At 54.7% G+C, this 13248-nt stretch overlaps 4 protein-coding genes across 4 annotated transcripts; 1 reads left to right on the top strand and 3 right to left on the bottom strand.

Annotated features, from left to right (window-relative positions):
- Nucleotides 1–2048: 2048 nt before the first annotated feature.
- On the bottom strand, nucleotides 2049–3090 carry TRAVEDRAFT_172275 (C-signal; the record flags this gene model as incomplete). The annotated part of the gene is made up of 5 exons (XM_008043927.1): nucleotides 2049–2224; nucleotides 2285–2354; nucleotides 2429–2659; nucleotides 2727–2976; nucleotides 3053–3090. 5 exons carry the CDS (start codon nucleotides 3088–3090, stop codon nucleotides 2094–2096), a joined length of 720 nt encoding a protein of 239 aa, XP_008042118.1. The 3' UTR covers nucleotides 2049–2093.
- A 988-nt stretch (nucleotides 3091–4078) lies between these two features.
- On the bottom strand, nucleotides 4079–5140 carry TRAVEDRAFT_30759 (NAD-P-binding protein). Its single transcript, XM_008043583.1, has 5 exons — nucleotides 5083–5140; nucleotides 4771–5020; nucleotides 4469–4702; nucleotides 4332–4401; nucleotides 4079–4271 (listed from the first exon to the last, which is right to left on the bottom strand). Exons 1-5 carry the CDS (start codon nucleotides 5118–5120, stop codon nucleotides 4141–4143), a joined length of 723 nt encoding a protein of 240 aa, XP_008041774.1. The 5' UTR covers nucleotides 5121–5140; the 3' UTR covers nucleotides 4079–4140.
- A 3155-nt stretch (nucleotides 5141–8295) lies between these two features.
- Nucleotides 8296–9249, top strand: TRAVEDRAFT_50785 (HET-domain-containing protein; the record flags this gene model as incomplete). Its single annotated transcript, XM_008043705.1, has 1 exon — nucleotides 8296–9249. One exon carries the CDS (start codon nucleotides 8296–8298, stop codon nucleotides 9247–9249), a length of 954 nt encoding a protein of 317 aa, XP_008041896.1.
- Nucleotides 9250–11419: 2170 nt separating this feature from the next.
- On the bottom strand, nucleotides 11420–12401 carry TRAVEDRAFT_50786 (NAD-P-binding protein; the record flags this gene model as incomplete). The annotated part of the gene is made up of 5 exons (XM_008043706.1): nucleotides 11420–11550; nucleotides 11611–11680; nucleotides 11755–11985; nucleotides 12053–12302; nucleotides 12364–12401. The coding sequence occupies 5 exons, from the start codon at nucleotides 12399–12401 to the stop codon at nucleotides 11420–11422; spliced, it is 720 nt and encodes a 239-aa protein (XP_008041897.1).
- Between the last annotated feature and the right edge of the window lie 847 nt (nucleotides 12402–13248).

Below are 13248 nucleotides of genomic sequence, written 5' to 3' on the forward strand. Positions count from 1 at the left end.
ACGCCCTCCTGGAGTCAGTCGAGGTTTCGCTCCTCCGACATGGTCCCGCTAGCGCTACTACCACAACGTCGAGATCTCGTCTGGACGACTTTGAAGCCGTACCACGTATCCGTTTGTGGTCATCCAGGTCTCCATCCTCTTTTTCCATCGCCCCAGGATGCATCGAGCAGTTGCGCTTGCTAGGTTTCACGATATCTCCTTTGCGTTACGAACATCGCTCGAGCACAAAGGAGAAGCGCGCTCCGAAGATAACCTTGACGACAACTATCTCGTCCGCCAGTAGCAGCGCAGTAAACCGGGGGCAAACTATCACGATCCTGATCGTACTGAAAGCCTCCGTTGGCGCTCCTGGTCGCCGAACCCAACTTCAGACCACGACGGCTCACTTCTCAATCACAAACTCCGTTGACGTCTCTCCAGTGGAAAATACAGACGAACATGCTGTAGCCGTCACCTCCGGATCGCGAAGCTCCAGCGATCGCCGCGAGGAACGCGCTCATGGTCCCAAGAACAGCCGTTCAGTCAATCTAACTCCCTTCACATCTACACGCATCCTCGCGGAGGTCGATTTCACCATTCAGACAACTACCGAGTTGGGAACAGAGGAGTTGGACGTCAGACGTATGCGCCTTGGTCTGGAACGTCCCCTCGCTAGTCAGAACTCGGCCGAAGTGAAGGAGATATGGTTCTCAATAGAACTCTCGGATCGATTCTCGTATGTCTTGCGTTTTGATGATGCCGCTGTTCAGCTGAACTCATTCGTTTACAAGCGGCCACAGTTCTGCGATGCGCAACACAAATGCGCGTGTTGATTCCCTCGCCGCCGGAGAAGATGACCGGACGTCGGTCAGAACAGCCAGTGTACCAACCATAGCGGCGCTCTTGCCGTCTTTCGCACCGGTACGTATACGTCAGCACCCTGTGCATCCATTTCACTCGAGAGCTCATAATCAGTTTTACTAGAATTCTACCGCATCCCCCGAGACACCGTTGGCGTCGTCCTGCAACGTGGACAGTGACCCACCGCGTTCAGGGACAATTCCCGTTGTGCCAGTGTCGGACCCGCTCGAACACGAGCCGAAAGATGTCACAGGATACGAAAGTAAGGTATCCATGTCTTTGGACGCGGATCTCCAGGTGCTGCCCTCGACAGACATAGTGAGTATTGTAATACCCTGTATACCACTTTTCGTCTACTGAGGCGCCATTCCTTTGCAGCCTCACCCAGCCGTCACGGATGAAGGCGACCCGAAATCCGCACAGGAAACGTCGGCCGTCCCTCACGAACGCCACACATCATCATGCTCCGTGCCCAGCCTGGATTGCGTTCCGGTCGTAATCCAACCCGAAGTGTCCCTGTCGCCCGCTGGGGAACCTGGCCATTCTTCACCAACAGGGTCCAGCAAGACGGGACGCGAGGCCGGCGGAGCAAAGATAGAGCCTGACGCGAGGTCACCAGTCGACGAGCTACGCTGCGAGATGGAAGACATGCGTGCGCGAATCGCCACGCTTACCCTGGAACTCGAGGCGGTGAAGCAACCTGGATCCGACGTCAGGGTGTTGGTGCTGTGCAGTATCATGGTGTGCCTATTTGCGTATTGTATCGCCCGAGGCAGCTGGTAGAGGTACATGACAGGAAGGACCGTTATGCTATGCACATGTTGTAGTACGTATCTAAATCGAATGGCTTCACGCACAGCGCGCATCTCCAACCCTTGTCTCACTACCTTCATGATACACATTCACACTTGTCGGTATCTATATACGATCTGCGTTCCGTTGTATCGTGCCCTCACCGCTCATGTCTCAACAAGAGTAGTCACTAAATCCGACTATAACAGGTGCTCTCGATGCCCAAAGACCAATGCAGAACATCTAGGTCTACGCAAGAAGCCCTACGACGGAGAGCGATCAACCCAAGGGAGAGGCCGCGAACCACCTGTAGTTCTTCACCGGAGAAACGAACATGGCCGAGATCGCCGGAGCGCTCCCAATGGCCCTCACGGTGGACACAAACACCACCCGGTTCGAAAGTCAACTTTGCCAGTGAGTATGCTGTATGGTATACATGAATTTTCCCTTCTGTTGCGCCTCTACCACGGGATCGTCTCGCCGTTGTACCGCAAGTACTTGCCGCTGTCGGCAGTGGTCGCGGATGTGATCACTTTGAGAAGGCCAGCGACGCTTTCGGGCGGCTCGAGCTCCCAGTACCCACCACTCATGTCTGACAAAATCACACGTTAGCGTCCAACGTCTAGCATAGCACACGTTGTCGCCCGCGCACCTGTCTTGACCGCCCCAGGGCACAACGTGAGGACTGTAAAATCAGGGCGCTCCAGCTTCTGCTTGTACGCCTGAGACGCGCCGCGAATGTAGTCAGAGAAAACCGGCGGCATCCGCTACGAGATAAGACAAGAAAAAGACGTACGAGCATGTTCAGGGCGGACTTCGTCATTGAGTACCCCGCGACGATCACGCCCAGCTGGTCTGCACTCCCAACGCTTCCGCATGTGCTCGAGATGTGCGCAATCTTCTTCGCGCTGCCCTTCTCGAGGAACGGCAGCGCGACCTGCGAGACCAGAACCGGGCCGATACTGTTCGTCTTGAACGTCTCGAGGAGTACCTCGGGGTCGATAGTGAACGCCGTGTCGCGCGGTCCCTAAGTGCGCCCGCGGAAGGTTTGGTTAGCTCACGTAGCACTACGTGATTTAGTACGTGATACGTACGACGCCAGCGTTGTTGACAAGGTAATCGAGACCGGTGTCGCCGAGGATCGTGTCAAGATCCTTCGCGGATGCGCGGACACTGGCGAAGTCGCTGACATCTAGCTTGATAATGTGCAGCGTACCCTTTGCGGCAGTTTCCAGGTCGCGCAGTGCGGCCGCCTTCTCTGGGGTGCGGACGCCTGCGATGACAAGATTGGTCGGAGACGCGAGCAGCTGCTTCACAATCTCGAGGCCGATGCCGCGGTTGGCACTAGGAGGGTATGTGAGCAAGAATATAAGAGCAACGGCGACCAGACGGCAAGCATTTAGCGAGGAAAGTTATTCACCCTGTAACAAGCCAGGTAGTAGGACGAGCTGTGGACATGGTGGGAGGTGTTGTCAGGCGGTGTGAATGGCGGGGGCACGGACGTTGGATCAACATCGACACTGACCTGTTCTTATAGTACACGGTCTGCGCGATGTTACCGGTACTTGTACTGAATACCGATTGTCGGGGATAACAACTTACGAAGCAAATCAGTACGTCCGCTCTGCCAGCGCTAGCCTAGTGTACGAAGACTGTTATGACTCGATCCTGGGCCGTACTGCTTCGTTGACGATGTATATTGTTTCAATGGGAGGTAGTCAAGCAGCATGATGCCTACTGCAAGGTCGCGAGAGTGTCGACGCCTGGGGTAGAATTGACCGCGGTTGCAACGTGAGAGTCTGCTCATGGAAAGTATCCTACAAGTGCGCAAAATGTCACTCAGTGATTCACGGCGCCCTGATGCAACCCACGGCGAGCGATAAAAGAGCAAACTTACCTATATATCCACAGCGTGGATTCACGTTGAATCGTGGCCGCGGCTTACACGCGACGAAAGGTGCGCTAATGGGACCAAGCAACTTCCTGGTGGCAGAAGCAGAAAATGAATATGCGGTGTACTCTGGAGCCCGGCATCTCCCGAGCATCTAGCGCTCAAAACTCGGCGCGCCGGCGCCTCTCCCTCTCCTCAAGCGAGCGACGTGTTTCTATTCTCTCGTAACACCCGAAAATCCATTCTGTGGCTCCCTTCATAAGAAACATATACTTATTTCCGCAGAAGATCTCTTTTCATCCCACCGTGACCGTTCTGTATACCGCACCCACGCGCTTTTGAACTGTTCATTGCGCATGTACGGGCTATGTAGGTACGGACATCGCATGCATCCCCCTGAAGGGCTGACAAAAATACGAGCTAATCATCGACTAGCTTTCCGTGAGGAGCCCAGAGCTATGAGCATGGGCGGGCCCTCGCGTTCACTCCGACACGACTCGTCTTCAGGCGTCGCACAGCATTGAAAGATGCTGGACACTCACTCTGTGCGTTCTTGGAGAACGAGCCCCGACTATAGCTATATACATATGTACAGACTACATCTTACTGTTGTGTTTCTACCATGGGATCGTCTCGCCGTTATAACGCAAGAACTTTCCGCTATCAGCGGCGGTCGCGGATGTAATTACCTTGAGAACCCCAACCACGCTATCATACGGCTCGATCATCCCGTACTCCCCAGTCATGTCTGATCGAGCAACGCGTCAGAGCGCAAGAACTAACATGACACACGTCGCTGACCACGCACCTGTCTTGACCGATCCAGGGCACAGCGCGATGACGGTAAGATCAGGGCGCTCCAGCTTCTGCTTGTATACCTGGCAGATGCAATCAGAGAACAGCGTCAGCCGCAGCTGTGGAATACACGACGGGCCGGGGACGTACGAGCATGTTCAACGCGGACTTCGTCATCGAGTATCCCGCCATTACCGCACCCATTTCGTCCGCGCTGCCGATGCTTCCGGACGTGCTCGAGATGTGCAGGATCTTCTTCGTGCTGCCCTTCTCGAGAAACGGCAGCGCAACCTGCGAGACCAGCACGGGGCCAACACTGTTCGTCTTGAAGGCCTCGAGAAGCGCATCGGGATCGATGGTGAACGCGCCGGTGTCACGCGGTCCCTATTGCGCGCAAGTATAAGATTTCGTTAGCTCACGTATCACCACGCAGTCGCGTGCGTGGTACGTACGACTCCAGCGTTGTTAATGAGGTAGTCGAGACCGGAATCGCCGAGAATCGCCTCGAGATCTTTTGCGGACGCGCGGATGCTAGCGAAGTTGCTGACGTCAAGCTTGATGACGTGCAGCGTCCCCTTTGCGGTGCTCTTCAGGTCAATGAGTGCGGTCGCTTTCTCTGGGGTGCGGACGCCCGCGACGACGAGGTTGGTTGGAGACGCGAGCAGCTGCCGCACGATCTCCAGGCCGATGCCGCGGTTGGCTCTAAACGCATATGCGACAAACAACTGTTAATTCAAGAGCGTGTAGCGAGAAATTTCACTCACCCGGTGACGAGCCAAGCGGTAGGAAGAGCTGTGGACATGGTGGAAGGTGCTGTCAGACGGTGTGGACGGCTGAGGTACAGACAGTGGTTCAAACCTACCTGGTCTTATACCACAACATCTGTGGAAGGTTACCGGTACTAATCACCGGCAATGACTCACCTTCGAGGCACCGTGGTTCATTAAGCTGCGGTCTACAAAGGCTGTCCATATGGTTCCTGGGCCGCAGTCTTTCGAAGTTCGTCATGGGGCTCCTGTTGCAAGTGGCGGTGAAGTGCTGGAGGGAGGGACACATTCTTCAAGTTCCGTGATAACACATTATTGGTAAGCGTCAGGTCTCCCGGGTACGCAGAGGTACGCACGCAGTGAAGGAGTCAGGGGCGGGTGCAAGAAGCAGGATCGGAGGGAGGCGGTGGAGCGCGGCGAGGCTTCAGGCGCTTAACTGAATTAACGTTCTACGAGCGTCCTCTGGGAAAGTCGGAGATAAGCCTATACTCGCCTTGCCCGCCGCCACCACCATCCGGCCATGGAAGTACTTTGGAACGCGCTCTCCTCATTCAAATGCCACATACAAGCGGCGACGATAGCGAGGAGATCTTGTTCATCGGGCCTCCCACAACGCCGCAACAGCTGCGCTCTCGCTCCTTCAGCTACACATGATGCCAGCGACGCGCGTACGTTTCCATCTCTACGAGACGACCAAGAGCAAGTACTGACATGTTGTACACAGCGGCCAAGACATCAATTACGTTGTGTCTCAGTATACTGCTGTACAAAGACTGCAAGCTCGTGTGCGACACCGAGACTGCGCTCGTCCGGCGAGTAACGGTGATGTTTATCGGCAAAATCCCCTAGCTCGATGAGTACGCCGACTTCTAGTTTTTATGCCCAATGCCTTGCCAAGGTTTCATACGTATTGCTTCCTGCAGGCTCTTGATGCTCTCGGATACGCGACATACGAAGGCACGCAATGTTGAAACCTTTGACAGCCCGCATGGGGTAGTTGCGTACACGACCAGTCAGTGAGTTCTTTTATATATCAACACACCGGTGGGCGCCCCATACTCACCTCTCCGTCTCAATAGCTCCCATCCACCTCCGCCTTCCTACGCTGGATATAGTGGAGGTCACGCACGCGCCTGAAGTCAGGCGGAGAAACGATCTCGACGTTCAGACCATTCCCGCTTCGTGCCATTGGGCAGATCGCGCTGCTCGCGGGACCGACGCTCACGCGCTTTGGGGCCGCGTACTGCGCCTTAGTCGTGCGCCCGTGCGTATTCCCTTCATGATCGGTTTGCAGCGGGATGAAACATTAATGACCCTCGGATGTGCAGAGTATATGATACAATATTGCGGCGACCGCTGCCACACCGCTGTGTGGATACATCATTCTCCGGTATGTCATCGACGCCCTCCAACCTCCTCCTTCTGACCTGTTCGGATATCACTGTAGATAGTCACCGCATTCTCTGCCGCATGGCTGGGCTCTCACGACGTCATGATGTCTATGTCGCCCAAAATTCGAACCAGATGTCTTTAAGAGTCTGTCCGTGTACTCAGCTTGCGTGCGAGCTGTACCTCGACTGCGGTGATTGGGCTGTCAGTTAGTGTCTCCTTCTCGTTTCCACAGCGTATACGCAACACAGCGAGACAATGTTCGTCCGAATACATTGAGTTGGGGTGGGCATAGCTTCCGCCTCTGGCACGCATAGCCGCCATCCTCCTTTTTTCGGTACGTCCACTACGAATTTCTGATCTGTTTGAAAGTTTCAGTTCCGTAGCATAGGAATATCTGGAAGTATTGTACGCAACGAGGCCGCTTTTCTTTAACAGGAAGCCAATGCAGGGAGGGCCTTTCCCGTATCACGCTGGTACTCTTCATCGCGCACCCCGTCCAGCCTCGATCCTTGCGCATCGAGACAATGCGCCACGAACCTCGTATACGGGCCACTCGCGAGCTTTTGAAGCATACACTAGTTGCGGAATATGAGTGGACTGTATAGGTATGTCAATCGTGCGCATACCCATATGGGGCTGACATTCCGGTAAGGTGATTCAAGCTCGAGCCAGTGAGCATCAATCAACTCTCCTCTCTGCCTCGTTTCGCCTCAGCTGTTGGCACTATCCTCGCGCTCAATTTTACTTTGGTGCTGTGACATCGTCTCGGAGCTCTCACATTCTGTAGTGAAATGCTATCTACACTGCAATACACGCCGATCCCGAGCTGTTCTCTTTCGTACACCTGCGGCGCCGCTGAAAGGGTTTGCACAGCACTCGAGCCGTATAATTGATACGTGCGCGCCGATTCACACAGCCTCGTCGGAGCAACATTCTCCGGCACCGCACGATCAAGATTCCAAGCATCGCCCGTCCGGCGCCTGCCAAGTTTCGACTCACAATGGCAGGTATATTCTGTCTGGTACGCCAAGCAGCCTTCTTTTACTCAGGCGTACCCCTGGATTAAAATAGCGTGGCATACCTAGGACGTGCGCAAATGCTCCGAGGGTTACAGGAAATACCATGTGCTGCGCGTATACTTGGTATACTTGGCCGCACCCGTTTCCCTTGTCCTCTCCGTGTACTCACATCTCAACGCATTCTCTCCACCAGAGCTCTTCCCCTTGACTCATCATGGGTATCATGCTTTCTCGAGTCGCTCACTTCATCGGGGAATATATTCCCTTCCAACTATCCTTCTTCTCCCTAATACACCGCGCTGAGGACCACGATCTACCGCCTAGACCACCGTCCGTCTGTCAACGTTGCTGGGAGGGTCCCTTCGCGATGCATTTTGGTCTTCCTTGCGTATCACCACGGGACGGACATTTATACCGGGACTGGCTGAAGGAGATACAGTACTCAATCTCCTGCACCGAATTGGAGTCTCGTAGAAGGACCTGTGTATGGTGCCGGTTCGTGTATCACTGGGGGAAGAGCTACGGAGAGTCGGATTTCCCTGAGTGGATCATCAACGTTCAGGGTACTGCGCAGAAGTTTGGCGAGGACGAGGATGAGCGCAGACAGTATCAAGGGTTCACAGTGCAGTTTAACGGAGACAGCGTGTTCAAAGGATTTGTGTACACGGTTCCAGGTGCGTCGAGGTACATACAGGTGCTTTCAAAGATGTAGATACTGATGTTAGATTGGTAAGATGACCCCGCTGCATCCTATATCAAAACACGAAGCACTATCCTAGATGTAGGCTCCACTCATGCCATGGCTCTCGCAAGGCAACACATCGACGAATGTGTTCATGGACATAAACGCTGCAAACGTCTGTCCCCCCCTAGCCCTCTCCTTCCCACGCGCCTCGTGGACTGCTCCGACCCTGCTCTGCCACGGCTTGTTCTCACCACAGGAGAACGCGGTGAATATATCGCGCTCAGCTACGTGTGGGGCGAGGAGAAACCTTACCAGACCGCTATATCCAGTGGAGTATCCATCTATGAACACGGAATCGCTTCGTCCATTCTTCCCCAGACCGTCCGCGACGCAATCTCTGTCACACACGCTTTAGGATTTCAATACCTGTGGGTGGACACCCTGTGCATCATTCAAGAGGACGACGCGGATCGGCGGCACGAGATTGGGCACATGCCTCATATCTACCGCCATGCGCATCTTACCATATTCGCTGCTAGCGCAAAGAGTGCCAGCGAAGGCTTTCTCCACCAGCGACCCCCACAGCAGAGCAACGTCGTTCTCCCCTTCATCTGCCCTCCCCCTCCGCCGAGTTCTATGGGTATCCCAGCTACCCACTCCACAGCGCAGTTGCAGCTCGGTCAAGTGCACCTCGCTTCAATCGACTCAGCACGTGCGTCGTACAGCGACGAACTCGGGGTCATGGCCACGCGCGCCTGGTGCATGCAAGAGTACCTGATGTCTCCGCGCGCCCTCATCTTCACCCCCACGCGACTACTGTTCAGCTGCCGCACCACCATGCAGGGCGTTGGAAACTCATTCGGGTCCATGGATGACGAGCCCCAGCTACCAGACATGCTCTTCCTCCGAAACCCACCTGTAGCGAAGCCTGGTTCCAAGGAGTGGAAGGACATGCACAGAGCCTGGACCAAGGTCGTGATGGACTATAGCCGCCGCAGAGCTACCTTCGAGTCCGACAAGCTAGTCGCATGCGCTGCGGTCGCCCAGCAATTCGCCCACTGGTCCTGAACTCGAAGTACCTCGCGGGTCTGTGGAACCCGGACACACTCCTCATCGACTTACTGTGGATGTCCGATCCGCACCAGGTACCGAAACTAGGTCACCATCGCCCATCATCATACCGCGCGCCGTCTTGGTCATGGCCGGCTGTCGAAGGGGCCGTTTGCAAGCAGTCTAGATACTCCCTGGAAGATTTTACCTGCTTCCTCCATAATGTCGCGCTCGCGGAGATCGTCGCCTGCCGAGTGACACTCGAGGATCCATCCCTTCCCTTCGGTCGAGTCACTGGTGGTCGCTTAGTCCTGCGTGGGACGCCGATTTTTTGCTGGGGTGAACCTGCTCAGAAATCTGGATGCGATTGGGAGGTGTTCCCTCCGTCCTTCGAGCACGCACGGCGTCAGAAATGGGGACTTGGCAGCTTCAACTGGGATGAAGAAGACGAAGAAGATTCGGTAGAACCAGGGAAACATGCCACCGTTACTCTCGACTGCGATGCCGATGAACTGCCGGAGAGGATGTGGCTGGTCCCGTTTGTGCGTACCACGGAGTCGTATTGGTCGGATAAACAGAGTATACGGGATTGTCCTCGAGCTGGCACCTCCGTCGAATAGCTCAGGATTCAAACACGCCCGTTCGGAGGTGACTCGTTCTCAGAGGATTGGGTGCTTCTACGCCCTCCTCCGAGACTCGAAGCGGGACCCACTATGGGATCCGCTAACCTGGGCTATAGAAAACGGAGACTCACGGCAGTTGATGTATATTTTTGTCGTATGAACCGGTAATGTTTGGGATATGAATAGGACTAGGACACGCACAGATAATTTTTTCTGGCTATAACATACACACCCTCAGTTTCGATTATGTACTTTTACACACATGTATCTCTCTTACTCCATTTATACTGAACAATCCGTATATGTGCATCAACATGGTCTAATCATTATAGATACACCTCGCCTAACGTTCCCCACGCATCGTGTTGGCCAAACAGTCTTGAACCTAGCAAATGCGTGGAGATATGGGAATCTGCTGCTTTTAAGCGCGAGTACGAGGAGAAGGTCAGAGAGATTGTTCACCTTTAGGTCGTCGAGCGGGCCGGGGTAGGCGGGCGGGGGTCACGCTTTTCGCGGAGAAAGTAACACTTATAGCTGCGCACTGGCACGACATACTACACTTGCTAGAAGACGCGTTACGTTGTTTGAGTCGTCTGGTACGCAAAAGGGTCTTGGTATGAAGCACCATCATCCAAGGCTAAAACTTATGAGGCACTGGCAGAAGCTACAACGGATGCGAAGATGGGCCTCACGGCATATATAACCACTTTTTGGCCAAGTTATCCAAACACTGCACAAATTTAACACAGTTTGCGTACGTCAAGCGGGAGAGACACCTCAAGCAGAGGGCGTGCTGCAGCGATCCAAGCTGTGAAGCAGGACTCATGAGGTCCACAAGCCCGCGCAAATCGAATTGTGCTCGAGGGCGCCCTGCCATCAAAAGGCCGAGATATCAGATGCGCTCGTACATGGCGGTGGATAATGCCGAGGGGTCCCAGCAGGATATTTACGAGGATGCCGAGTCGAATGTCTCTCCTGGTTCATGCTGTAGAACACGTTTACGCCAGGAAGAGCAGAACTACGTCAGCAATACAGGATCGTACAAGAGTATAAAAGAAGAGAAGGGGGGACGGAGGACAAAGAAAATACCGAGGAAGATACGCACTGCGCAAGCCCGCCGCGAACGCTGTCGACGCAGATGGGCACAAAAACGAACTCGAATGCTGAGCTCACGTCCTCGTGCGCGACACCGAAGATGCCGTCCAGGGTCTCAAACGCGAGCGTGTACAGCATCACAACCAGCATGGACGCGGTCTCTGCGCTCGGCGAATGATGTGTCATTGGGTCCGACGCCTATGATGGGGCTACACTTCGCATACATACCTGCGGCCATAAATGAAGTACTCTAGCGCTAGAGAACACGCGGTGTGCGAGGGATGAGAGAGTCAAGTCGCCAGCGTAGGGCCGGGATGATGAGCAGGCGTCTGTCCGTCATGTTGACTGATGGTCAACCCGCTGGCAGGACTACAACAGCCATGGACAGAAGCCTTGCGAGATGCTGCAAAACAACGGGCAGTATATATATGCAGTATGTTGTACACGGCCTCATGGCAATTGTTGCGTCCCTACCACGGGATCGTCTCGCCGTTGTATCGCAAGTACTTGCCGCTGTCGGCAGCGGTCGCGGATGTAATCACCTTGAGAAGGCCAGCAGCGCTCTCAGGTGGTTCGATATCCCCAACCCCGCCACTCATGTCTTCCCGAACAACGTGTAAGAGCGCAACGTCTGGTATAACACACATCGCCGACCACTCACCTGTCTTGACGGCCCCAGGGCACAAAGTAATGACGGTGATATCAGGACGCTCTAGCTTCTGCTTGTACGCCTGCGACACGACACGCCGCGGACAATTAGGTCCAGGCCGCAGCTCCTATGTGTTAGGGAGAGCAAAGGACGTACGAGCATGTTCAGGGCGGACTTCGTCATCGAATACCCTGCAACCATAACGCCGAGCTGGTCCGCGCTCCCGACACTTCCGCACGTGCTCGAGATGTGTAGGATCTTCTTCGTGTTACCCTTCTCCAGGAACGGCAGTGCGACCTGGGAAACCACGACTGGGCCGACGCTGTTCGTCTTGAAGGTCTCGAGAAGGACCTTGGGGTCGATGGTGAACGGGGTGTCGCGGGGTGCCTAAAGTGCGCACGCAAGACGTTCTGTCAGCTCCGTGGAGTCACGCAGTTGCATGTGTGCTACGTACGACGCCAGCGTTGTTGATGAGGTAGTCGAGACCGGTGTCGCCGAGGATCGCCTCAATATTCTTCGCGGATGCGCGGACGCTGTCGAAGTCGCCAACGTCGAGCTTGATGACATTCAGCGTCCCCTTCGCAGTGCTCTTTAGGTCAAGAAGTGCGGTCGCCTTTTTTGGGGTACGGACGCCCGCGACGACGAGATTGGTCGGAGACGCAAGGAGCTGTCGCACGATCTCGAGGCCGATGCCGCGGTTTGCTCTAAAGAACATATAAGCAGAGACGGTCAGAACAAGAGTGTGTAGTACAGGGTTGCACTCACCCGGTAACAAGCCAGGTGGTAGGACGAGTTGTAGACATGGTGAGAAGTGTCTTCGAGCGGTGAGGAAAGTGGGAGTACAGATATCGAGTCAACGTCAACACTGACCTGTTCTTATAGCACAGTCTGTGCGATGTTACCGGTACTGAGCACTGATCGCCGGTAATAACAAGATTACAAAGTAACCCAGTTACGGCACAGGCGCACGGCACGACACCAATTGCCAGGAGTGCTGACCAACGCGATGTGAAAAACTGAGCAGGTCTTCGTCGGCCTCGGTTGAGTGTCGGGCTATGAACGGCGTCGAGAACTTCAAGGTTCTCGGCGGCTACAGCAGGGTCTTTGGCGTGGACCGGCACATTGGACGCAATCTACACGGGCGGCTTGCCCGAAGAAGAGCGCGCGCATCTTCGGGTCTGCTCAGGTGCACGCTCTCAGTCTAGGGAGGTGCAGGAGCCCGAGAATATCGAAGTGTACGAGAGCAAATGAGCTGATAAAAGTGTCAGCGCGGGGAAATGAACTGGAGGTATGTGCGCTGTCATACCTACTCAAGAGATGGAGTGGATTAACGGGCGCATGAATTGATGGGTTTTCTGCGTGGAGGGTCGATGTATGAAGGTCTGACGGACGTCTAACTAGAATAAATAGCTGATGGCGATCAAAGCGGTGTAATCGCTTAAATGTGGGCTTATACGTAGATTGCGACGAGGGGCACTTACCAGATGGAAGCAGAAAATACACAGCATTGAGTGCAGTGTCTGTCAATAGGTGGTTAATGGCATCTGTCTGTGAAATAGAGGCTTACGAGGCTGTCGCAGACACCGCGTCTTCATCATCATCACGGAGGTGCTCGCGCGCCGTCCTCTGGCACTACGTGGCAGACATAGC

The sequence above is a fragment of the Trametes versicolor genome (assembly GCF_000271585.1).
Source record: "Trametes versicolor FP-101664 SS1 unplaced genomic scaffold TRAVEscaffold_10, whole genome shotgun sequence".
Classification (NCBI taxonomy): domain Eukaryota; kingdom Fungi; phylum Basidiomycota; class Agaricomycetes; order Polyporales; family Polyporaceae; genus Trametes; species Trametes versicolor.